At 34.9% G+C, this 27420-nt stretch overlaps 1 protein-coding gene across 1 annotated transcript in view; it reads right to left on the bottom strand.

Annotated features, from left to right (window-relative positions):
• The window catches only part of LOC136038634 (lysine-specific histone demethylase 1A-like), a gene marked incomplete at its 3' end in the record, with an annotated part of 406525 nt that extends 390233 nt beyond the window's left edge, over positions 1-16292 (bottom strand). The window contains 5 exon segments of the mRNA XM_065721879.1: positions 149-282; positions 2542-2637; positions 8061-8136; positions 11537-11705; positions 16141-16292. Coding sequence (XP_065577951.1) covers positions 149-282; positions 2542-2637; positions 8061-8136; positions 11537-11689 — 459 coding nt within the window.
• Between the last annotated feature and the right edge of the window lie 11128 nt (positions 16293-27420).

Here is a 27420-nt window from a genome sequence, read left to right as displayed (position 1 = left end):
CGTCGTTTTTTCTTCTGTAGATTCATTGAGATTATTCTGTTATTAGCTTCACATACTTTTTACTAGAAGATTTACTTCCACGTCCAGACTGGAGTACTAATGATGGTATAAGCAAAGACTGGTTGACAAAAAATATCCAGGAACTTACTATACTATTCCGGATATAAAGAAAAAGTTTATGAGACGATGCTGGCAGCATATCGATATCAGGGAATGCACTCGCTTCTTCGGATGTCATCTTGTCACTCTTTAGTCGACTTCGATACGCAGCACCTGCCAAACCTAAAAGCACAAAGAACACTGAAAAAGGCTAAAATACTGACAACATACTAAACTAGCACAAGACTAGCAAGTGTAGACAAACACCGAACTTAAGGGTTACTATGGATATAAACGCAGTTGAAAATGAAATTGCTGAACTATTTTATTAAAAAAAAAAAAAATAATAACGGTTCCTATATTTTAGCAAAAAAGAATGACGAAAAATCAGGTTTTAAAAAATTCATTTGAGGATTAATTTCAGAAATTAAGTAGCCTATCTTTTTCTTCTTTTTTTCCTCTTTTTGGCCACCCTCAAACACAAGTTTATATACGTACAATGAAGACACCAACCTATTGATGAAACCATTAGGCTTACAAAGCAAAAACATTTGAAAAATAGTCATGCCTACCCACAAAGTACATTAGTGAGATTTAGTATCATGGCACTAGGATCTAATTCAATCAACAAACTGTCAAAAATAGTTATAACAGAAGTAAAAAGTAAGTAGTAAAACAATCACATGGAAGACCATGTTTCAACCTGCAAGAGCTACGAATCACCGTTATCGACAATTGAGCATTTGAAAAGTAAATTTGAGCAAATCCAGTTCTTGTAGTTTTAGTGTCAAAGCCTTTCATTGCCTCTTAAATTCACCCAGTCACAGCAACATTTTCACAAATAAGGAGCTAATACTTAAAAAAAAGCTTATTTTCAGTCGAATACTGAGCGATGCTGTTAGATGCCAATTGTATCAAGTTCATTCTATATGAGCTTAAGAACATTCTATATACTCAAGCACATATGCAAACACCCAAACATTTCTTGAAATGTCTCGATCCATTGATTCATGCATTACTTGAAAATTAGACAATCACTCCTTTTCTTGATTTTTCTGTGTTATTACTACCTTTTAAGACTGAGTGGATTCTGTTAATAATGGTATTCCTAGTTATCACAACCGTTTCAGCTAATAAGTAACCAGGTAAACATTTGGTATCATCATGGAAAATCAGGAATCCAATAAAGTAATAAACTCCAATAAGTAATCTGGTAAACCTAAATTAATCGCTCAAACAGGAGTACCGTCACTGGTCAAAATCACTCTGTCGGTTGCCAAAATCACTTTTCATAAAGGTCAAATGCGTCAATTAACACACCCCTTGATACAGGAAAATGATAGGAGCAGATGTCTTCCAAGATCGCCGCAAGAGCCCTAGAAGGGTCTTAGGGAAATAGCTGCAGCTTCGAACCCAAGGTATATTTGGTATTTCAGCCTAAAGCCCTTTTTTTCATAAAAGTTGGACTTTTATAAAGTCTAATGATATCAACTTGTGCTCCTACTGGTGAGCACAATAAGCTGCAAATGATATAAATTTAACAGTATTCTTTTAAATTTACACAAATTAGTCAAGGGATCCCAGAAAAGAAGCAAAACAAGAGAGGCAGCCTGAGTGATTATAAATTGTTTAAAAAATCAGTCTTAATGTTCATTTATAACTTAAAATTAATTCCAGGGATGCCCATCGAATTTCCATGACAGAGTTGTTTATTAGAACGTTCCAGTGAGTCTGAGAGTCTGTTCGAATTTTATGGAACCAATAGGCATTTCAAAACTCTTTGATAAGCTATTGTGCCCCTTCATATTTGTGAGAATTTATTAGTCCCTGGTCACATTTTTGGAGGAATAGAAGTAATCGCCAAGCTCAACGACTGGTAGTCTACTTGCATTTATTATCCAAAAGGGAGGGACCATTAATCAACAACGTTAAATAATTCTTAAATATTTTTATTGTTTAAATTCGTTGGGAAATAAAGCAGTTCCGTCGAAAGCTATAAAAAGTTTATTAAGAAAATATGAGATAGATCACTTCATTCTGAACACGACGACCTATTCACACTAATTGTTATTGAATTCGAATGTTTTATTTGGAAAACTGTGGCAGTGATATTTAGGAGAGTTTATAAAAAATTCCCAGAACGTAGAATTTATATGACTAAGTTTTCCATGATTTGTTTAATGTCTTTCTGAAGAAAAGAAAAACGTTTTTGGTGTTCGAACGTAGAAATCGTTAATTTATGCCTCCTTTTCCTTACTTGCCCACCTTTTTAGCCATTGCCCACCCTTTTCCTTACTCCTTTTTTATTCAAAAGGTTTTTATCAAAATACAAAAAATTTTGGACTGTAGCTGCTTCCCTGATAATAAGGACATTTTTAAGACTTTACACCACCACCACCCCTACACACACACAAATTAGGTTGTGCTAATGTGATTACTTACCATTTTCTTCTTCACTATCGTGGATTTTTTTGGTCACTTCTTCTTTTACAGTTGTGGACCTTGTCACAGTAATAACCTTCTTTTCAGTCTTCTCACCTATAAAAAAAGCAGACAAAACTAAACAAAGAGGATTGTATTCATAAAAAAATCTAATACAATTGTAATTATGTAATCTAAGAAAATCACCATCGTCTTCGTGTTCAAGCTTGTCTGCAGAAGGGGGAATGTAGACCTGGTGCCGGGCCCCAACCAAATTAGAGGTTTTTCCTTATTTATCTGTTTCATCAGTTTTCGATTTGAAAAAATTACCAACTGCTAACATTTGTTTGTTTTGATCCATTCATGAGATTAATTCGACTTCCTAAGGCAGGCTACCATTTTTGATTACCTTTGGCATAGAACCATACACTTTTTTTCACTTAATGCATCTCTGTTTACCAAACGTGTGACCTGTTAAATTTTTTATTGAAAAAAATCTACTTTTCTTTACTGTCAACCGAGGTAGTTAATTAATTATAAGCGTTGTGATGAATTTTAAAAAATTTGAGAGATGAATGCTGTTTCATTGGATATCCTAGGGACTAAAGTATCAATGACATTGTTTTTCTTAACCATCAAACATGGAATAAAACCTTCTGGTTTGATGTTTTAATGTTGCTATTTACTTTCACTTAAGAGAATTTCTTTATTGAGTTGGTAAAGTATTTGGACAGTGTGGAGTTAGAACGCAATTCTTACTACATAATATGCAGACCAGCCATACTTCACCCCCGCACCCTGAAAAAAAGGGAATTTTAGAAAATTTGAGAGATGAAGGCTGTTTCATTGGATATCCTAAGGATTAAAGTATCTATGACATTGTTTTTCTTAACAATTTGTAGATTCAGCAACATATCATAGGCAGAGACTTACGTAAGTCAAAAAATTCTTTTAGGAAAAAAGTTTACTTCTCTATACTGTCAAACGAGGTAAAAGCTAATTAATCATAAGTAGTACAAGGAATTTTAAGAAAACTGAGAGATGAAGACTGTATCATTGGATACCCTAAGGATTAAAGTCGCTATGTGACTGTTTTTCTTAACAATCTGTAGATTTAGAGACATTCAATGAGCTCACAATCAGAATCATAACTCACAATCAGCTGGACTGGGAGCTAAAATTTCAGTTCGCCAGCCGGATTTTACATAGTCAAATGAAAAATGCCTTCACAAAGGTAAATACTAGTTTGGTGTTTCAGATCGCAGGCAAAAAAAATCGGCCAGCCAAATTATGTTTGAAATAAATAATAGTTTCCTGTTTATCCAGTAGTAAAAAAAATACTATTGGCGATTCCGCTTTTGCTTTCAAGGACTCTAATTTCAATGAGACATGGTAATTTACATACTGACATTGCATGACAAAATTTACAGTTTTATGTCGTCTCTTTAGCATAAAGCTTAGTTCTGACATAAATTGAACATTTACGATGAAGATAAATATTTGTATCACTTCTATTTCAGATCAGTTTTTTAATCTTCACTGGTCAATTAAATTAAGATTATAATAAAAATTAAATTCACTTTTTCAATCAGACAAGCCAGTGGGAATCAACACATCCGCATCACTTGGTCGCTTGAAAAAATTTACCATCGTCTGCCACAACATAGCATCGAGCTCTGTTCTGATGGTAGTCGACCTTTGCTTCGGTAGCAGTATTTCCTGCAGCCTAACGGAAAAAAATGCCTTCAAGCAAACAAATATTTGGTTTACTTTTGTTTGTGATGGTAGTTGAAAAATTCGTTTCTCTGCCCGACAATTTTTTTTAATAAATATAAGCTTCTTAATCAGGCACCTTTAAAAACGTACAACTGACATTCCACTTTCAAGAATTTCGCATTTAATTCAAAAACCAGCCAGAATTCACAACCCAACGTCTCTTGGTCTTTTTCCAGGTGGCCCCACTATCTGAATTCAGGTTAGTATGGTTTGAATTCCCTATCCGTGTTTTAGTTTGCTATTTTTTACCTTCCAACAGTTTTAGTGCATCAACAAACAACAAACATTTTGCACTTTTATCAATCTACAGAGTTGCATTTTGAAAATTTGGAATACAGGTTTTATTTCAGATGAAACAAGTTTAAATCCAAGTGATATCATAATTCTGGCTCGGTCAAACTTAGTCAAATTGTGACTGTAAAACTTTGAAAATACAAGAACATTAAGATAGCTCGTTCCCACAATCCACAGCAGCTTTGTCTGTGCACATCTAGGGTTTTTATGGAATATCTGCCGCAAATCCCTTCGTCCCTTTAACCAATGCGTCAATATAGCAAGAGAAAATGATTTTTTTTTTTTTTTTTTTTTTTTTTTTTTTTTTTTTTTTTTTTTTTTTTTTTTTTTTTTTTTTTTTTTTTTTTTTTTTTTTTTTTTTTTTTTTTTTTGCTTCGTTAGAACAGTACTCAAATCAAAAGGAAGGAACTTGTATTGTTACCAGTCATATCATTCTCGACCAAAACTCATTCTTGTTATTTCATTCTTATATGATCATATCATTATCATGATATGATGAATGATCATATCATTCTCTTTATTTCAAAAAGCTAAAAGAAATTCAAACAATCCAAGATTCAAACCCCATTCAATATTAAAGTTGGTTTGGTTTAGTTGTTGCACGTTTAAGCCACATCCAGGCTTATCGTGGCACCCAGCAGACGACGACATGTTTCTTACCAGAGATTTTACTCAATGGTGGCAGGCTCCATAATTTCAAGCCAGTGACGATCCGAGCGTCACCCAAATTTTCGGAAACCCCCAATAGGTTCTAGGTCAGCCTTGACTGTCGTAAGCCATGTTTTCTTCTGTCTCCCTGCTTTCTTCTTCCATACCAGTAGTGGAAGGCATTTGAGGTATTTTAGGTAATATGCTCATCTGCATGGTGTGCCAATCCACCTCAGACGCCTCATTTTTACAACGTCAGGGACCAGTGAGCGATCCCCACTTCTTCTCCAGACCTCTTCGTTCGAGACTGTCTGAGAGGCGAATGCTTAGTATATATCGCAGGCACTTGTGATGGAATACGTCCAAGTTTGACACTTCCACAGCTTTTAGTGAGCAAGTTTCACACACAAAGAGAAGAACAGAGGACGCCATGGCTTCATAAACTGGAAGATTTGTGCGTGGAGAGATTTCGCTACGCTTCCAAATCCAGAGACTTTTCATTCTGAGGATATGCAATCCCAGATCTCCTCTGATGATACCCCAATTGCATTTATCGTTGAGCCAAGGTATTTGAACGACTGATCGTCCTCGATTTAACTTCTATTTAGGATCACAGGGGTGTCATCCATCCCAGGTGTCTGCATCGTTTTTGTCTTCGGTAGACTTAGTTGGAGGCCAGTCAAATGTGCTCTGCTTGCTACTTCATTAATCATGCCCTGGACATCTATAAGACTCAGTAAGCATGTCCAAAATCATCAGAGTAATTAAGATCCGTGACAGAGAAGGACGGGCTCACTTCCACACTTTTATACTTGTCGAAGGTCACGAGAATCAATGACGAAGTTAAAGAAGATCGATGACAGAACGCATTCTTGACGCAAACTCTCATCACTCAGGACCAGATCCTAAAGCTCACCATCAGCTCTAACTTTATCAACTCTACCTACCAAGGCTGGGTTGCTACCCATGGTACTAATGTACTATTTTCGGTAATTTTTTATTTGTTGTGGTGCATTTTACATGGTACCTTTTGGTTCATTTTGACACAAGTAAGCAGCTTCTATTTAATTCTGGTACCTATTGACTGGGTAGGTGAAAAATCGAATATTAACTGGAGAAGCAGCACTCCTATAGCAGTTTTTTTCCAATAGTTTTAGTCTTCAATCTATTAATCATAGCAAATACTTTACTGGTTTGTCCCAAAAATTGTCTTCAGCAGGAAATTTTTTTTTTAAATATCCCCAAGGAGAGTAAAAGTTTTACAACTTAATTTTTGTGTATGGTGAGTTGGTTCTAAACAAACAACCCCTTTTTAGGGTGATCCCTCCTCAACAGCCTCGTGTTCTCTTGATACTTTATATGGGCATGTTTTTATATGTTTTATCATGTTTTGGCTAATTGTAACGTGCAATATGGAAAAGTTGGTAGAACTATATGATTAGGAGTCACTTAAAATGCAAGGGAGATAATATAACAAAAATCCCATGTTTGCATTTTTGTGATTGGATATTCCTTTACCACTACCTGATGTTTCATAGAGGTTCAACTTTGGTTTTCATTAAAAACATAGGAAAATCTTAAAATACCTTGTGACCAGGCCATAATCTGGCCCAAAAACTAAAGGAAAGCACATTTTTACCCAAATCCTGGTCTCTAAAACTTTCTGAGGAGACAGAAACCAAGTAAACTATTAAACATACAATTAAGAAAGAAAAAATCAAGATATTGAGTGGACATTAACCTTCAGGCTCCCTTTATGGCCTGGCGATTACAACTAAGCCTTAGTACATTTTGACAGTTCTTCAAAACAATATATATGAGAACATAGCCTTCTAATTTCTTTTATCTTAGCACTAGAGAAAATACCGCTTTTTTATTTCTTTCTAAGAAATATAAATCTTAGTATCTTCGCTTCTAGTTAAGGGGACGAAAACTGTCATGACGATCATATACCTTGATGCGTTACTCTAATTAGGTTGTTGTAGGTCCATGATGATTACTACGCATACATGCATTGCTAATGTTGTTGACAATGCCCGACATTTGGTGAGCCTCCCACCCCTCTCTAAAAATAATAATTCAAACGACAGAGATCTATAAAAAAAAAACATTCACTCAGATTGATGCTTGTATATCTTTGGTCCCACTCCCAACAATAAATATACAACATGTTTGACTTTGTGTCTGATTTGTCAGATATTTATTCCACCCTCTCCCTCTCGCTACGGTATGCTTGAATGTATTTATTTCAGGGAGTGAGGGGGCGCAAATAAGAAAAATGAAAAATTGGGCGAACTGTATAAATAAGGGGTAAAATAATCGGACACCTCATATAAATCATAAAATTCAGGGGAAGATAAGAGAGACAGCACGGAGGCCTTGTTTTGAGTTTTTACACAGTTCTGTACGCAAAGTTTTACTTGCGAAAACCAGCTTAACTCCAATTTTATCATATAATACCTCTTTATGAGAGTCCAGAAAAATATTCTACTTTGATGTTGCCTAAAAAGAATGAGGACAGAAAAGACTTGGCGCTAGGCATTTGTATGAGGGTGTGCTGTCATCAAGAACACAATATATGAAGCAGTTCTTTTCTTTTGTAAATTTGTCTTCTACTTTTAAGTTTTCTTACCTCTTTTTAAATTATTTCTGATTATTTCTTGTTTATCCAACTATTTATACATTTTTTGTTAGACCTTTACATTGAAGAGAGTTTTTTCCCTTATAAAACCAAAGGTGATTTAACTTGTAATAACCATACTCGAGGAAGAACAACCCTACACGCCAAGGTAGAGTACTTTCAATAAATTGTTGCTACTTACCTGCTGTTAAATTACATGTTGACAACCCACTTTCAGAATTTGTGACTGAATCATCGACCTCATCTGACACGCCATTCTACAAAAGGATTTTAGTTAAAAAATAAAAACTGAACACTTCTCAGACGCGTTATAATCCATTCAAATCGTCTTAGTCAAACCTAAATCTATATAAAACATCTATTGTTTTTTAACATAAACTAAAATTTCCATTTAGTATATTAGATGCATGACATTATAACATTTCCAAAAAGGTCATAATGTCTGCTCTTTTAGATGCATCACTTTAGGCTCTAAGCTAAGACACAAAAGAAAAACTATAAAAAGCATTTTGATTTGAATACTTCAGCTAAAAATTAATTAACTAAAGAAGGTGTTTGATTGCTGGAAATGAAAATTCATAAATCAACAACTTATGTCCACTGATAAAAACTGTAAAGTCGGAATATTCGTTAATATTCTCTTATTTTGTTTCTTGAAATTACCAGCTTTATTTTTTTGATTATTCAATTGTTGGGGGAAGAGAGTGGTAAGTCCATTTGTCTCTTATTGATAAGATAAGCCCCATGAAATTATAGGCCAATCATACAGCACCTCACGTTTTGTACCCCTTTCCTTCCCTTCAAGGATCAGAGATGTGTGCATGTATGTACATAAAGTACTTACATACATAAAAATTTTATAAAGCCCTCAGCATTTTTCCACCAGGAGGCCATACATTATCACGATAATCATTAATCAATCTTTCTTCCATATTCTTTTCTTTTTTCTTGTTTGTTGAGCCCATCAATTTCAACAACTCATAGGCTAGGTCTTAAATTATGAATAAGCAAAACTGATATTCAGATATCCTCTAATACAGGAAGAGCAGAATTAGGCAGCCTTTTCGGACAAAATCGGCTAAAACTTTGCTTGAAATACATTTCCCATCCAAATTTATAAAAACATAAGTCTTGTATATATTGCTATTTGTCAGTCTATATTAGACATCAAAAGATGTCTTTAATTGCAAGAATAAATTATATCTACAATATGAGATTGATACTTGAAACTGGTGGCATGGTGTTACAAAATAACCCACGTATTTTTGCTAAAGATTTTAGTAGAATCACAAGCATTTTAGCAGCAATAGTTTCCAGAAATGTTTTCACAAATAAAAAGCATGAACAATTTTATTGCATGGTTACAATAATGATATAGAGCAACTTCAGCAAAATTTACCACAAATTGTTTCATTTGATATTAAATTTTAAGATTTTGTACAGAGAGGACAATTTTAACTTCTGTTTCAGTATGCTATTTCCTTTTGGAGGAATATGCTGCATTGTATCTATTTTGGTCGTTCCAAACATGAACCTGAGGTGCAACCCTGATGCTGGGCAATCATGCAAAGGTATACCCTCATTATTCAGGAAAATACTTGTTGTAGTCACAATATAGGGAGCAGTTCTTTCTTGCCTTGTACTTTTTAAAATTAAGATCTTCCAGCTCTTTTCATGACTGTCTGAAAACCTTCCCTACATTGTTATTTAAAGTTGAAATGAGAACATTTTCACCATTTGTGATTTCCGAATATGTATCTATTCCTAAAGACCTTTATAAAGCCCTTGCTGGTACTCAATTTCTGCTACAACCATGCATTGATCTTATATGCTCTTTTCAAAGTTCTTTTTTGTGCTCGGCCTTGCAGATCCACCTGTCTAAAAAAAAAAAACTGCGAAGATAGAAAAAATTTTGGAGTCTGAGCAGATATTTAAAGACAGGTGCCTTTTTTCTTTTTTAATCTTGTCATTGGTTTTGTTACATTACTACTACGGAATTGAAAGAAGGAAATGCAGGAAGGAAAGTGACTTTATGCTTTTCCTACCTCTATTTTCGACACATACTTTGTCAGCGCCATCAACCTGACGAAACTTGTGTAGAGCCAACATGCCAGTTTAATGCAGCACGGTAGATATAGCTGCGCTGAGCGAAAATTCTTTAGTGGAAGTGTGAGTATAATCGACCGCAAAAAAAGTTGCTGGTCACGTTTTATTTTTGCCAAAGGGAGTTAATAAGGGCTATCTGCGAGGGGGTTTTGTGCTCAAGTTCACTGGAACTTGGCAGCAGATTGTCCAATCTAGATCATGATTTGTATTGTAACGTATTCACTGACATTCTAATCGTTTCCAGTTCTCTCTTCTAGATGGCAGACCCTATTCACGCTTTATGTCCCTTGCATGAGCAACCAATAGACACCTCAGAATCGTTGGCACTGGCAAAGAAAGGAGCCTCAGCAATTAGCGAAGTTAGCAAAACGCGAGTTACTAGCATCTCTATCCAGGCAGGGAACCAACATGTTGCTTGCAGAAAGACTTTCACAAACAAAATATGCCTGTCAAAATTGAGAATGATAGAAGACGAGTCTAGTCAGAAAAGATGGACGCAGAAAAAATGGTACTGTGATCATGGACTCTCAGTTTCAATTTCCAAGAGTATTCCTTTTTCTGTCTTATAAGGATAAATGTCAACACTAACCACAGAAAAAGTCATGAGCAGTACAAGGTTCAGACTAAAGATTTTGAAGAGAGTATGGAGGCCACCAGCTCTGGCAGCGGCAAAGTACCACTAGCTACAAGTATATTGTCAAGTTCAAGTCTGATTTGGGAACCCAGTAGACTCTTTAAGTTTGGGATGGAAACTGCAGGATAACGAAGTATTTGCGCCAATAAAAACAGATCTCCCTGCAGCTCCATCTCAGATGCTTAAAACTATCAAATGCTCTTATTGTATTCACAATTGTGATAGTGAAAAATGTACCTGTAAGAAAAAAACGGACTTGAGTGTACAGTAGCCAGCAGTATCTGTAAGGGGAGATCATACAACGGTTCTAAGTTTCAAGACAAACTTAGTGAAGAAGAATAAAAGTTCACAGTGATGATGACAAATTTAGTTCCTACATTTATATGAAGTGCAATTTTTACACATTTGGTTAATAAGATAAAAGCTTTTTCTCTAAGTTACAATGTGCCTTATTCTAAAAGGTATAGAGCACTTAGGTATTTTGTCACTCCTGTTTATTCATTTTATACTTTTGAACCTATTTATGTACATTATCAAATAGATCCTGACAGACAGTAGTAGCAGTTTTCTCAGAAAAAACAATTTATTTTCTTTAAAAAAGTATGTTTTTGCTGACAAAATAAATTTATTTTGGCCAGGCAACAAAATGAACACCAGAAAATGAATTCAAGGTCAAAAGTTGGCCATAAGAGACATGTGAAAGTTTACATTTTTTTTTCTCAATTTTTTAGCAAATAAATAGAAAAAGGAAAAAAAATTGCATCAAACTAGAGGTTTAGATTTTTGATATGTTATTTTTTCTCCTACTATGAGTACTAGTTTCACCTGGTCCATTCTAATATCTTTCATCCTAATACAAATGTTTCGGGTAGGCCTATAGTATTCCTAGTATTAAAATATGAAAAAAAGTTCAATACCTTCACCCTTTTTTTTCTTGTTTTTCTGGTTTCTTCAGATTCAGTCAGAGGATCAGCTGTGTCCACTTTAGTGATCAAAACTGATGACACTTCAGTGACTTCTGAGTTTTCATCATTGATCCCTTCATCATCAATTGTTATTACATCACCCATGACTCCTACCTATACCCTGAAATCAGATTTGTTGTTAATATTCTTTGAGAATCGAAAGTAATAGCATGTAAATGCATTCTTTTACTCATAAAAAAGCTTTTTCATAAAGCCTGTTATGGGAGGGGTTTCTTAGGAAGTTTAGTTAAGGGGATGTACAAATTTGAACATGGGAGCAGGGTAGCTAAGGGATATAGACTAAGGGGGTTCTATAAACAAATCCCTATACCCAGAATCATTATTGTGATATCCAGGTCTCCCGAGTTGTGCAGATTCCCTTGGGAACAATCCAACAGACAATAGGAACTCTACCTGATACCTTGACTCATAGACAAAGACAATTATTGACAATAACTTTATTTTCTTACTTCATATACAACTTCGGACAAAATGACTTCAATATGTGTTAGCTGTATGTAGTGCATCAACAACAGAACTTTACTGAATACTCTCCTGGCTCCTAGGTCTGCCTTATATATCTAGAATCAACCCGGATTTCTAAATTGAGCACTGGGTAGATTGACCTCAGAAATGTTGCAATACAACTGTTCTTTTTATTATCCAGCCTATGGTCTAACCTCCTTGCAAAAGATTTATTTTTACAACGAGGAGTTTCACCTCTAGTTCGTTGACCAAACAAATAATAGAAATCTGGTTTCTAATTGGCTTTAATAAAAAGTTACATTTTTGAATCCAATTTTGATAGTTTAAAAAGTATCATTTTTTGCTTGCTGTAAAACTTGTGCCAAAAGCACGAATCCTATGGGATGATGAATTTAAACTTTAAACTCTTTGGATGTTTAAAAGATTCTTATTTTAAAACTTTCTAAAGTGAACAAATGAGGGATTTGGTTCTGAGTTCTGTAGGGGGGAGGGGGTTGCTGGTCCATATGTCACACTTCCAACCAATCATTGGTTGGAAGCAACCCCACCCCCCTGCTTGCTTTCTTTTACTGAGTTCTGTTATGGAGACAAAATCAATAACTTTAAGTCAAGTCAGACCTTTAAGAAAGAGCAAAATCTACAAGATCCAATATAATGAAGTTATACAATGAGCCCATACCTTTTTGCAAATAAATATAGTTCAGCTTCTGAATTTCCATCAAAAGGATATACATATAAAAATCTAGAAGGTGAGTGTATGATAGATGTGATTGTGTAAATCTGCTTCAATGTAAATCCCAGTAAGTATAAAACTGCTATATTTCTGTTGGAAGTTCTGCTGCTTCTTTTTATCTTACAGGAAAGCTATGAGCAAAGTTTTTTGGCCATTGTTAGCTACTTATTGGGACATACTATCAAACTTTAGGGATAAAATACTTAATGTAACATTTCAGCTGGTCAAAGCCTTGGGGACTTCAATAACCATAGAAGAATGATAGCATTTCTTTTCTTCCCTTTTTTATTGCTGATACATGTGGGGGGATAGACACAGGAAGATTGAATACAAAGAGACCAGCTGAAAAATAGTAAAGAAAAACAAGAAAAGAGATCAAAGAAGCCATAAACTTAAGTAATAAAACTTGAGCTATTAATACATACATTGGAGCTGACAAATATTTCATAAAAGTTCAGAGAAGATACACCAATAAGAGCAGCTTATTGGATTCATAAACACGGCTGTCCCAGTCAATGCAGAAGACGTTTTAGAGAAACTAGCCCACAACAAAAAAAGGTGGCTTGACTTTATTTTGTAATTGCATTTTTACAGTACTGTCTCAATAAAGAATGTATCTTAGATTCTAAAAGCTTTATTTTTCCTTTTTAACCAGTACTACCATCTCTCAGTCAGTTTTTCTCTTATATGATTAATTGAAAATATGGACACATAAAATGTAATTAAAGGATGTGTGTCATGTCAAAATGTTTTCCTTATGCATGGCAATAAACTAAATACATTTAGATACATGATATCCTTATACATGTACATTTTCCCATTCAGCAATTTGATCAGCTCATGAGATATTTTTATTCCTTTGAAATGAAAGATTGAAAAATTTACTTAAAAATAATCTAAGTAAACTAAAAAAAAACTGTACATGTTAAAACACAAGCTGCAACATGCAGATTTTTTTTTTCTGTAACACTGAAAATTGTTGTGTGGCACACAAACTTTGGCAATTGTAGCACTTTAGGAACTGACTATGGTGGCAACCCTGAGCACTGCCCAAGTAAAAAGATCATATGTTCAATGTTTTTCATTTTATTTTTAGACCAGGCTGCTTTGTACAGAGGGAATTGTTTTAGAAGCCTTAGAGAGACTCTTTTTACTTTAAGAGTAAAATATTATTGGAGCACAACACCTATATGCCTTCCAACAACCATTTTGGCTATCTGGCCTGCCTTAATCCCCATATACATCAGATGGCAAATTCTAGATAGTCATACTATTCAAAATAGTCAAAAGGTCTATAAATATGCATCTAGAGATGAAAGAACCCCTTAGTGCCTCCACAACAAAGGCTGTAACTTATGCAAGTTGCACATTGTTTACATCTAAGTTTTGTTATTGGGAAGGAAGGTATTTAAAGAAAAGGAAAGAGTATGTTAAGATAAAACTTTCAGAGAATGTTAAACTAAATCAAAGTACTCTATGTGCATTCAAGTTTTCAAAAGAGGATACCTGAACAATCTCAGGAATGGGTAAGGGTATTAAGTTGAAACTTTCAGGACATGTTGAACTAAGAAAAAAGCACTATATACATCCAAATTGCCAAAAGGATGTTAGGGGTATTGTGTTACAACTTTCAGAAAATCTTGAGCAAAAACATTTAGTATAAAGTGCTAACTATAGCAGCTTGATACTTTCAGGATATGCTAGAGAAATGTTGAAACAAATAAAAATACATTGTATGTATCCAGGTTGTCAACAGGGCAAATGTACAACACTTAATGAATGACTAAAGGTATTGAGTTGAAACTTTCTGTGGTAAAATTCTAGTCAATTGACTTCTTGCTATCTTGGAAAGGGTTTAGGTTAGGAAAATGAAACTTTCAGGGATGAATCTACACACTAAAGTATACCCTGGGAAGGTCTTTTGAAGCAACTACCTCCACTCCTTCTCCCTCTAGAGGGCCCTGACCTTTGATGACCTTTAAAAATATGTGTGTTATAAAAGTGAAACCTCTCAAAATAGATCTTCTGCTTAATTGAAGTACAACAAAATTGTTTTCAGTCTCATAACTTTGCTTAATTCCATTTTATAAGGTTTAAAAGATATGCAAATACATTTCCTAAATTTTGAAAAAAAAAAATATTGATATAGCTCAAAATTCTACTCAAATAACAGGAATTGCATTTTCAGAATTAAAGGCAGAGAAAAAGCAACTAGTAACTGAAAATTAAGGTAAAATGTTGGTTTGTCAAAATTTCAATGGGTATAGACCTGTCATGTAGGCAAATTTCAGGGCCCTCTAGAGGGAGAAGGAGTGGAGGTAGTTGCTTTAAAATACTTTCCCAGGACATACTTTAGTCTGTAGATTCATCCCTGAAAGTTTCATTTTCCTACCTTTCTGAGATAGCAAGAAGTCAATTAACTAGAATTTTACCCTTTCTGTGAATGCAGAGGGGGTGTAGAACTAAATCCAAAGACCCCTTGAGCATTCATGTTATTGAAAAGATATGTATATCCAGCCATCTAGGTTTTAAAAAGAGCATAACTTAAATATCCTAAGATTGACTGAGGGTTTCAAGTTGAAATTTCAAGGAGCACTGAACTAAATCAGAAGACTTTACATACATTCAGTATGTCAAAAGAACATATCTACAATATATTAGAAAGAGAAAGGGGTATTTAGCTCAAACTTTCAGGTAATGTTGGGGACATTCAACTAAAGCAAAACATTATGTACATCATAGTTGGCAAAAGACCATAGGCTATCTGTAATATTTCAGCAAGGCAATTTGGGCAAAATTCATATGGCTATTTGAATTTTTTTTTTTTTTTTATTTAGTCAAAAATGCAGTCTTTAAGCAACCTAACAGAAAAAGAAGAAGGCAAAATTGCAGAAATTATTTGAAATTGTCATATCCAGCCTAGTAGAGACAAATCTATATTTTTGAATTAGGCTATATAACTTTACTAAGGTTGACCAAATTTTGGTACTGACAAATTGCAGTATTTGAGCTTATGGAAACAGAAAATGTGATGTTTTGTGACATTTACTCATAACACATCCTTTAACAGAAAAGATGACCTAAATAGAGGAAGATTATCAGATTTATTTGATATTTTTATTGAACTTAATCATAGCAAACCATTGTTTGTAGATAGGCTAGGCTATATATGTTTAGTTTGTTGTGGTTTTTCATTTTCAATGGTCAGTCAGCCAAAAAAAAAGCCGAACTAAAAAAGAAATTCACAAGATTTTGCTTATAGGCCTAGGTGAAGGCTATTAGCCTACTAGCCCTAGAATGGTGGGGGGCTCATTTGTAAAGGTAGTCTAATAATTACCTGCAATCTTAGAGAAAAATATAGTCTATTAGTAGTTTATATTCATCTTTACTTATTCCTGTGAGAGTCAAATTGTCAGGCCTATGAAAACCCAGCAAAATTGTTGAATCTAAAAGCCAAAAGATTTAGAATTGTAAATTTCTATTGAACTAGGCATGTAAACATACTAATAAAATGTTTACAGGTAGCGCTAAGTTAACTTTTAAACCAGTAAATAAACAAAACTAGTTACTATCTGCGCCTGAAACAACAAATTGCCCTTGCCTTCTCCCGACTATCCCTATCAGTGCAAGGGTTGATAAGTTGATAATCCAGGAACAGCAGCAAGGCACTCCACTGTTCTAAAATCCTGATAACTGCTGCTTCAAGAGGCAGCCATCGTGTTGCATCGATAGACAGGAGCCTCTGTTTGGAAATATTCGTATATTCTTGAAACTGTTCATACTCCTTGACCAGTTTTGAAATAAGATCAATAGGTCTCTAGTAAAGTCTTCCACGCTTTCAGATAAGAGCTTTAAAGTGTGAAAAGAGCACAGTGCCAAGGAATGATCACGACAACTTAAGGTAAACAGGCGAGGCACCCATTTTTGAATAGTGTGCCAAGACATCTTTTCTCGCCGGTAATGACTGCGGCATTTTTGTAGTTAATACCGATGATATTCTCAAGAGGAATATCGCGGATATTGGAAACAATTCAATCAGGGCGTTGACCTTTTGAACAAACTGTATACACTTTTCAATTCTCAGCATGTTTTAAAAGCAATGCTCTCAATGGGACATCACCTAATGACAGTGGAAAAGGTAAAAATAAACAGCTTAATGAGAGTAGTGAGCAAATGAAGGAAATAAGAGAGCTTGAACTTGATTTATGGATAAAAATAATGATTGAACTCCTTCGGTCGAATTTAGTTCGTTTATTCCTTGGTGGAGTGAATATCGACTGAACAGATATTATAACAGATCAGAAGGAAGTGGGAATAACAAAGACGGTTATAAGTTCATTTGTGAGTGCTGGAGAGTACAAACCCAGCGAACCACTGAAGATTTATCAATGTGTATTTGAGGAGCCATATTTGAAGTCGACAGGAGACCATTATCAACCAGGAGCCAATGATTGAGTACGCAAAACCCCCGTATCTCAATATATGAAAAATGTATCGCAGCAAAGAAAAGAGAAGAAAACATGATGTTGGAAGCTTCTTGATGAATCATCTTACGCCAAAGTTAGCAATGAAATAGTTCAAAGAATGGTGGCTGATCATCTATACTATCTTTTGAATGCGCTAACTAGCATAGTGAGCAAAAAAGGAGTCAAAGACCTGGCTAGTGACTATCAAGTATTGAAGATAGACCTAGGTGAACTAAATGAGCTAGTAAAACTTGTCGAAGAATATATAAAAAAAATGGGAAGAGAGGCAACACAAAATGCGGACTTTGGTCAACTGAATGCTCCACTGAAGTTCGTCAATTCTGTTTTGGAAATTCACAGTACCTACGCCACCATGATTTCCTCCTGTTTCCATAATGATGAGCATTTCAAAAAAGCGCTGAAAAGAGCCTTTACTTCAATTGTCAACGCAAAACAAAAATAGAAATGTTTCAAGATCTTTTGCACTGTTAGCGAAATATTGTGATAGAATGCACCGTAAATCAGTTAGTGGGACAAGTAGTAGTGACAGTGATGACAAGCTAGCTGAATCTGTCACCATTTTGAAGAACTTAGATGATAAGAACTTGTTCCAAAGACACTATGCCAAACTTCTAGCTAAAAGGCTGATGTATCAATCGTCAGCATTCTATGGACGGAAAAGAGGTGATGATGAAGCGGATCAAGCGAGCTTGCGGCTAATGGCTCACGAGCAAATTTCATCGACTTCATAGTGGTCAAGCCATATCAACTGATCTTCAAGAAAAATTTATAGATTCAATGTCAGTAAAGGGAGTCACATCTGGACATAATGTGGCATTCAACATATTGGAGCAAAGTGAATGGCCAGTCATCTCAACCCCTGCTACTCCGTTTATTTTACCACAACTTCTTGAGAAATCTCTTTCTGGGTATAAAGCTTTTTACGGACGAACTTTCAACGGAAGAAAGTTAACATGGATGTATCAACACAGCTTTGTTTATGTTAGATTTACGTATCTGAAGAAACCCTATATGGCCACAAATTTTGCGTTTCAATATGGATTCCTTTCACAGTTTGAGACAGTAGATAAAGTCAAGCACAGTCAGTTACAAACTGCCACTAATTTGAATAAAGACCAGTTTTCTAGAAATTTTGATTGGCCTTTTCGAGAAGAAAATTCTACTTTCTGATAAATCAGACCTCAGGGATTTATCTGCTGATACGGTAGTTTTTCCATCTATTTCATAGTTTTTTCATTTCAATTTGTCATCTGCAACTAAAAAGAATCAGTTTGAAGCGCCTATTGCTCAAACAAGAAAATCTCAAAATCAGGAAAACTCAGGCCTTAGTATAAGAGGTTGTGACTCAAGCTCGAAGTAGTTTTGCTCCTAATATCCAGCTCATTAAATGAGCTATCGAAGCCCTGATTGAGAAAGAATATATACGGAGATTGAGAAACAGTCTGGACGAGTATAATTACATAGACGAGTATAATTATAAAACAATATAATTATTGTTTAACAAATATATTGTTCTCTCTCCTCCGAGGTGTTATCGCCTCTGTAAAAATATGATGTTTAGTCTGAACCAACTCCGAATTGGGTGACACTATTTGATGCACATATTTTTTCACACATTCTTGCTATAAATTCTATCTGCAACAGTTTTATGGACCCAAAGCTGGATTAATGATGCTTCAAATGGTTGAAAACTATTATAAACACAACAACAAAAATTTTTTCGAAATTTATTTACATTTTTCTCTGACTATGGATCAAGTGATAGAGACACCCTATGCGCCACTGATGGCTCAGAAGGATCTAAGGTCTAAGGTAAGGACGAATCAAGTACTCCGTTTTAGATGGCTCTAGAATAATTTTCACGAGAGAAACTCTTTATTAGCAGGGGTAATGTTCCATGGGGGGGGGAGGGAGGAGTGGCATAGACCTTGTTTGCAAAAAATATCGGAAATGAAATTTAAAGGCAATTTCTTTTTTTAAATCTTCAGCGGGGATGGAATTGCCTTGAAAATTTTTCCATGGGGGAGGGGTAAAATTTTGAGTGGGTATATTCTCTACCGTTGGATCTTCTGTGAGAGCTATTTTCCAGGGGAGGGGAAAGAGTTTCGGAACAATTTTTCACGGTGGTGATGATTTCCGGCATGATTTGAAAAGCGATCAGAAGTTAAAGTATTTCTCCCTTTTTGCAAATCCCCCTTTTCGTGCCGTGAGTAGCCACAAAGAAAGTACAAATACGTACCTCAAAACATCGATAAAACTTTCTAAGGAGTACCAAAAAACCAGACATCATAAATGTTTCTAGGCCAGGAGTTGGCTGGCCTCCAATCATTTTTGACTTAAAAAAGGAACTCAATTTTCAATCGATTATCTTCCAAAACTTTTAGGACAACGAGGGGGAAGTTGATATTCTAAGCAAGCGGGGGATATTCTCTATTGTTGAGTTTTCTGAGAGCTATTTTCTAGGAGAGCGAAAAGATTTTCGAACAATTTTCCATGGAGGGGATGATTTGAAAAAGGATGGAAATTAGAGTATTCCCTTCCCCCTCCGTGCCTTGAGCAGCCACAAAGAAAATACAAAAGGGGTACCTTAAATTGTCAAACAGATGTTCTAAAGAATAGGGAAAGGACCAGAAAACATAAATGGTTCTAGTCCAGGTGCTGACTGGCCTCCAATCACTTTCAACTTGAAAATAAGGGACTAGAACTACCAATTTTCGATCAAATGAGCCTCTTCCGAAGTTTTTAAGACAACAAGGGAGAGGTTAGGAATATGAAAGAGCCACCCCCTCCCATGCTAAAAAATTCTTCTCATTTTGGAGTTTAATGTTACTCCTTACTTTCATAATAACAGTTTAGACCATAAATATTTTCGAAAATCAGGAGGGATTATATGTTAATTTCCACATCTGAACCCCTTCCTTAGAACTAACTCTGTATTTATCTGAAGACTCGATGAGCATTGGGACGCTTGAGAATTAAAACACACCCTTTGATGGGTCTGCCTCTCCTCAACTACAAGGTATTCAGAGAACCCAACTGTAGAGGTCTCAAGCTACAGATATTTGGAATCCTGTATTTTTTGCCATAGAAAGATCATGTATGTGTGATTTGTTTTTTCCCACAGGAATGACCGTATCAATCCGAGGGTCCTAAGAGACCTGGAGAGGGCCCATGCGGACAAAAACTGAAATTTTAAGTGCCCTTTTAAGTGACCCAACGGATTGGAGGGCACCTAGTCCCCTTCCTCCTCGTTTCCCCAAAAAAAATCCGAATGAAATCTGAGATAGCCATTTAGTTCATCATAATTCAAAGTCCAAAAAATATGCCTCGGAGTATGACATGATCCCCCACAGCCCCTATGGAAAGGGCTGCAATCTTTGCAGTTTGTCCATGTATTACAGACACTATTTGTAGTTGGAAAAATAGGGATTTTTCGCTGAGGTTTCTGAAGGGGGAGGGATATCCTGGGAGACAGTTTTCAGGGGTTAAAAAATTTCTGGAGCGAAATCTCAGGAAAGGCTTATGGTTTCGAGTTGAGACTTTCGGGGAATGTTGAAGAGGGTACAGAATTTTTTTTTTTGAAAAACACTATGTATATCCAGGTTGTCAAAAAGGCGTACCTACAATATCTTAGGAGTGGCTAATGGTATAACTTTTAAACTTTCAGAGAATACTGACGGGCACACTGAACTAAATTGTTTTCAATCGTTCAATCAGGTTTACTTAATGAGAAAAAGGAGGTGAACAAACTTCAAATACGCTCCTCGGTGCCTAAACCACATTGAGAACCATCTAAATCAAAGGATGCTGAGCCAAACAAAAGACACCTACATGAAGGTTGCCAAAAAGCATATATGCACATACGTATATGCAAAAAAGTGTATATACCTTACCCATGGGTAAAGATATTAAATTGAAACTTTCAGGGGGTTTTGACAAGGGGTGGTGAACTAGAAAAGAATATTTTGTGCGGATCTAGGTTGTTAAAACAATTTATATGCAGTGTCTCAGGAGTAGTAAGTGTATTAAGCTGAAATTTAAAGAGAATATGGAGCTGAATGTTGAACTAAATCAAAAGCCAATATATTCATTCAGGCTGTCATAAGGGTGTATCAGAAAAATCTCAGGAATGGTTAAGATCATTAAATTTAAACTTTCGGGACATGTTGAGGGGTATGTTGGAATTAACAAAAGGATAATATAGGCATCTAAGTTGCCAAAATGAACTCTTTTCCACACCAAACCATGCATATGCTCAAGTTGATTTAACAGGTAGGCGATTAAAATATCAGGACTAAAGAAACCTGTGTGATGTCTATAATATTTATTTATTCACCTAATCCATTTTCATTCAAATGTAATATTCTGAACATTCTCCACGGAAAATTCCTTAGATTATATTATCTGGGCAATGTTGTTGAATCAAACGCTTATTTTAAGAACCATCATAACCTTGATATCAAATTGAACTAAATTTATGCTATAAGTTTGCTAAGGACAATTAAAGTGTATTCTCAGACTTTTGGCCACTTGGAAATTTAAATTGGAATCCTGTTTTTGGATCTTAAGCAGGAAACTTGAACAAAATGACAAAAGTATTCATAATATTAGCTTATAATAAAACTTGATAATAAAAAAAGGACAAACGTAAATTTTAAGAAATTCCAAAAGAGTTTTTCAAAGAACAAAAACGTTTCATAGTTCAGGAAGGGAACGGTTTGATCAGGAACAAATTGGAAGAGAAAAGATTCTTGACTACAAGGCTAAAAAAAAGTGCAGTGATCCCAGATATGCAAAGTTTGCTCATTTAGCTTTTTAAGAAATATTTTTTTTTAAGTTGAGGTTGATTTTGAGGGGGTGAATTTCGTGCTTCGATATATAGGCGTAAAACAACATAATTGATGTCCAGAATAGTGTAATAGATCACGGTGATTATAAAACGTACGTGAATATTGTTTTAGAAATTACAGGTAAACTTTACAAGAAGTTATTTTTAAATAGGGCATTTCCAGATAGGCAACGCAGTGTAATTTGGGCGATAGTAACTTCACTATCAGCCGTAAGCACGTTTTAGTTTTTAGGTTTTTAGTTTGAAACATAATATCCTTTAAAAAAATCGTCATTTTGTATCTATTTTGTATCTATCAGCCGTAAGCACAATGCTACTAAAATTATTATCAATTGAATTCATGTACTGTTTTTCTCGACATCTGTCTTTTATTGAATTTCCTGAATCTCTTCCAATTTAACTGATTGGTCATATTAATATAAGTCATAACAAAAAGTTTGCTGTTATTTTTAATATTTGGCATTATGATCTACTTCATTGAGGAATAAATAAAAATAATGAAAATTGTCTTTTGTAATACCAAGGTTATATCCTGACATCAGTGACGTAGTTTGCTTCTTTGTACTGTCATGATTAAAAAAAATTGGAGGGGGGGGGGCTTCACTGAAAAACCCCTTTTGTATTTACATTAAAAAAAAAGGATAAAGTTGGCCCTCAAGGCATTGCAAAATTCACACCAATACCCCTATATTTTCATGAATTGAAACCACATTCAGGCATTGGGTGAGAGGAGGATTGGTAGTTAAACCAAAAGAAATAAATAAAAAGAAAATCAAACTTTGAACCATCTTTTGAAAATAATTAATAACTTCCATTAGCTGATCATTAAAAGGCCACATTTATCTAAAATTATGCTGTGCTGTAAGCAACAGAATATTATTTTCAAGATAATTTTGAACCCAATACACAATTATTCTTTCCAAAATTCTTAAAAAATTAAAGTGTTGAAATAAATATCTTGAAAAAATCGAACGATAATTACTGAAATCCAACCTTAGCCTTTTCCCATGCAGCAGAGCATTTACGAGAATCAAAATAAAGGTTGAACAGCGAGAAGTGCGAGGACTGGGTAAGCAAGTAGCCAATTCGCGCATGACAACATTCTAAAAAACCGTCATTATCAGGGTTTTTATCAACATTAAGATCACATATAAATTTTTCAATATATTCAGATACAGTGTCTGGGTCATAGTAGTGTTGGTAATTGTCCTCGTCGGACTATTCATAGTAAGTATAGTTATGCTGGAAGTAGTCAGTGATGGGAGCAGCGGTTTTAGAATTGCTCGAGGTGGTTGAAGCAGTCATGATCGCAGAAGTTAGGGTAGGAGTATTGGTGCTAAAAATAATAATTTTGGGATTAGCCGTCAAAGGAAAGGTTGTCATATTAGTAGTCTTGGTATGAAAAACAACAATAATATTTACGATAGAAATTCTCAAGGAATAACTGTCAAAATGTAAGGGGTCACGGTGGTAGCATTACAAGAGGATCCTGTAAAGCCAAAGCTCCTTAAAATTAAAATTTATAGCTTGATTTATCTATGCAATCGATTTTTACTTGTGAATTTATAGTGATTAAACTTGCTCCAAAAATGTTTCGTGAATGATCGAGGTTTGGCAGAGATCCGCTTTAAATAGTGCAGGATTGCATCCTTGTGTGATTCTAATTTCAAGAGGAGTGGCACGACCATTTTTATAGTAAAGAGGACCTATGAAGCATCTATCAAGAAATAGGGTAAGCATATAATTTGGTACCCTTGACCTTGACATTTCAAACACTTGAGATTGCCCTTCCACACTATTTTAATTCAAATGATTATATCGAAATGTTTATACAATGCCATGTTGGGCCATGGGAGCAGCTGCAGATGATATAAGTGCTGAAAGATTGGTTTGATGTCCTCTTATCCGCATCGTTACTATAAAAGGGGACTATATCTCCAGATTCGCAATCAAATGAACTCTCTTAGAACTTTCTACATTTATCTGTTCTATATAATGAGACTAAAAAAGTACACAGTAGACACATCACTCTTTACTAAATCTAATCAAGCACAAAGATTGTGATTAACGCTTTTAAAAACTCTTGAGGATCAGCTTTGATTAAAACCGAAAAACGTTTGGAATATATTAAAAATGTACATGTTACAAAACACTACTTTGAGACCAAATTCCTTGTGGCTGTCTTAGTCTATGGCTAGAAGCTCTAGCTATGAGCTCAAATCTCCTAATAGAAGTTTGTTCTTGCATTTTCTTTTACTTTTACTTATGCAGTAGCAGGATGAGGGGAGGGGAGGGGGGTAGAAAAGCCTCAACAACGAACTTTGAGATAAATTAAACGTCACATTTGCAATGTCGAAATACTGCATCATCAGCCAGATAAATAATCTGATCATTTAAGACCACTCTCCAGATGATCCCTGAATAATCAAAAGAGGTACAACATGTTCATATTTAAGAATCTGAAGGAGAGGGAGGGGGGCCTCAGACTTTCACATCATGAACACAGAAACTGTTGTACGATCCTGTTCTAAAATATCCATCTTTCTACTAAAAATATATAAACGAATCCACTATTTTAAATAGACAATGTGAACATTTCGGGCCTCTTTTCTATGAGGGTGCCATTTGACAGTCCTGGGGGTGTCCCCAAAGTAAATCATTTTTTCTAGATATTTCGGATGTACTGATTAAAATGGCTATCCTGAAACCTTGATCCGACCCTATGTGGGGCTGCGGGAAACAAGAGGTGTAAAAATGACAAAAATGGCTATCCATCAATCATTCAAGACCATTCAGCATAATCGTTTTTAACTTAATTTCAGTTTAGCCAACCCTTCTTCTTCTTATCTGGATTAATGTGGAGACGCTTTCACATGATCGCATCATCAGAATAAAATTCCAGGCCTTGCAGTGAATTGCCACTACTGGGTTCGATCCCTGGGTCCCGTATTGAGCCAGCCCTATTTCACACGATCATTAATTCTATATGGTGAGGTAAAAATAGAACTATCTAAGAGACGCATCGCTCTATACCAAGCCGCCAACACTATTGTCAGGAGTATTGTAAGACAAATTCTAAATAATCCGTTTATTACTTCCGCATAAATTCAACAGCAAAACGCAACCACGCAAAACTTAAAATACGCACACTTTACAAAACCAAAAAATAACACAACAAAAAATAATATTGTATTTAAGACACTTCTTCAATTGATCTTTCTCAGTTGACGCTAGTCAAGTGATATCAAAACAAGCACTAATACTGGTGAAAATATAAAGTGCTGGGCTAATTTAGCCCCATCGAGAAGCAATTACTTGACAGAGTGACACCAGAAAAGGTAAATGACGATACGGCTTTACAGGAATTTCGCTTTCATAACCCAAAATATAACAACTAGAATATATGCAGCCGAATTAAAGAATATTAATCCGATTGAATAGTATCAGTATGGGCCGCAAATTCTCAAACAATGCTGCTTTATTCTCTTTCACTCTCTCCAAAAATAGAAAAAAAAAACAGAAATAAAAGGAGGAAAAATAGAAAATAGAAATGGAATCAGCTTTCCAAGAAAAGGGAAAATGCAAATTTGCCCTTTTATTTTGTTATACTTATGCACATTACGCTAAACAATCCAGGAAACTGTATTAATAAATAAGTTAATAAAAGCGTTATTATAAAAAAAAAAAAAAAAAAAAAAAAAAAAAAAAAAAAAATCAAATTCATAATCGATGTGATAGAGCATGTACAAATCTTCCTCGAAAAAAAAAGGTAGTCACTTGATTAAACAAATTACTGTAGCAATTAAATTAAAAACAAAAATGCAGATCCAATAACAAAGAGCACAAATGACAATGAGTTATTAAGCTAAGAGCACATGACATCTCCCTCCAAAACGTAGGTAGGAGTATCCTCTCAAATAATGTAAGCAAGAGAAAATGATATATCCCTCCAAAAATTGTATCGGAGTACCTCTCAACGTGGGTAAAATTTCATTTTTATTTCAACCCCTCTCCCCTCCTTTCTAGAGAAAAACCACTGAGCCCCCTTCTAAGGCTTACATCTGTGAACATAAGCAAATTAAGTCCAAAATTTTCATTTTTCGCAAATCTTTTCCAATATAAAGTAAGAAAAGTCAGATTTAAAGAAATGAAAAATTTGTTAACAAATGAACATTTTACTAAAATTTGGCCCAACAATTTTTGGGATACAAGGGAGGGCGGAGATTTTACCCCGGGCGTAAGAGAGGCCAGAACCACCACTGCCACTAAAAGACTTCCATTTCCATTTAGTACATTGAATTGGATTCCTCATGAGAGTTAAGAATATCTCTCACCCTCCTAAGAACACCCCACCTTTTCCTTTTTTAAACTGCATAAGACAGCACAATTACGGATACTTTTCCAAATATTTCCAGTGAATCTACACTGGAAAAATCATTTTATTTGATTTTTGCTTGGCCATAGAAGAAAAAAAACTTTTATTGACCATATTTAAACAAAAACGTGAAGGGTGATGAGCCAGTATACCTTAAATGTCACCCAAAATAAAATCTCCATTTTTATCTTAATTTTGGGTTTGCTCAGAAGGTTGTGTTATAAAATATTGCAGTCAAAGGCGCAAAGATTATGAAAACAGCCTATCCCTAATATTTTTAGTTAATAAAAAAATTAATTGAGTTTATGAAACACACAGTCTGAGCGATTTTGCGCAAATTTCAACCTTGGTTAGTAATGGCGAAAGTTTTAAACCTTGAAAACAATAAAATACTATGTTCATTACTGGTACAAAAAAGGTCAACAAATACTACCACCCAGTTAGTAAATCATTGCTCTGCCCCAACAAAGTTCAGTAGCGACCCCTCTGATTGCAATCCGTAAGCAGTCTACGCATTATACACCAATCATCTACAGGCAAAAAATACCATCCTTTCTAAAAAGAACAATTTTGTAAAAATATTTCAATATTCTGATTTAAATCTATTTATCAAAATAAAAGAATTAACACTCAATTCCTTGGTTCACTGCAAAAATAATCTTACTAGAAATACTATTATTTTTGAATTAAGAACAAACTAAGGATCACAAGCTGATTAAGTACACTGTTAAATTACTGTAACATAATATATTAAAAAATTACATTTTCAACAATTCGTAATAGCGATCTCTTTTTGCGAATGAAATTGTTTGATTAGAACAAACATGCATATCATTATCATAGCTTCAACATGTATTAAAGTCGAGAAAAAACTATTTTTACTAAATAGTAATCGAGAAGGAGAGA

This window comes from Artemia franciscana, chromosome 18, assembly GCF_032884065.1.
Source record: "Artemia franciscana chromosome 18, ASM3288406v1, whole genome shotgun sequence".
Taxonomy (NCBI): domain Eukaryota; kingdom Metazoa; phylum Arthropoda; class Branchiopoda; order Anostraca; family Artemiidae; genus Artemia; species Artemia franciscana.
The sequence above is the reverse complement of the archived record's forward strand: the minus strand, read 5'-3'. Positions and strand labels throughout refer to the sequence as shown.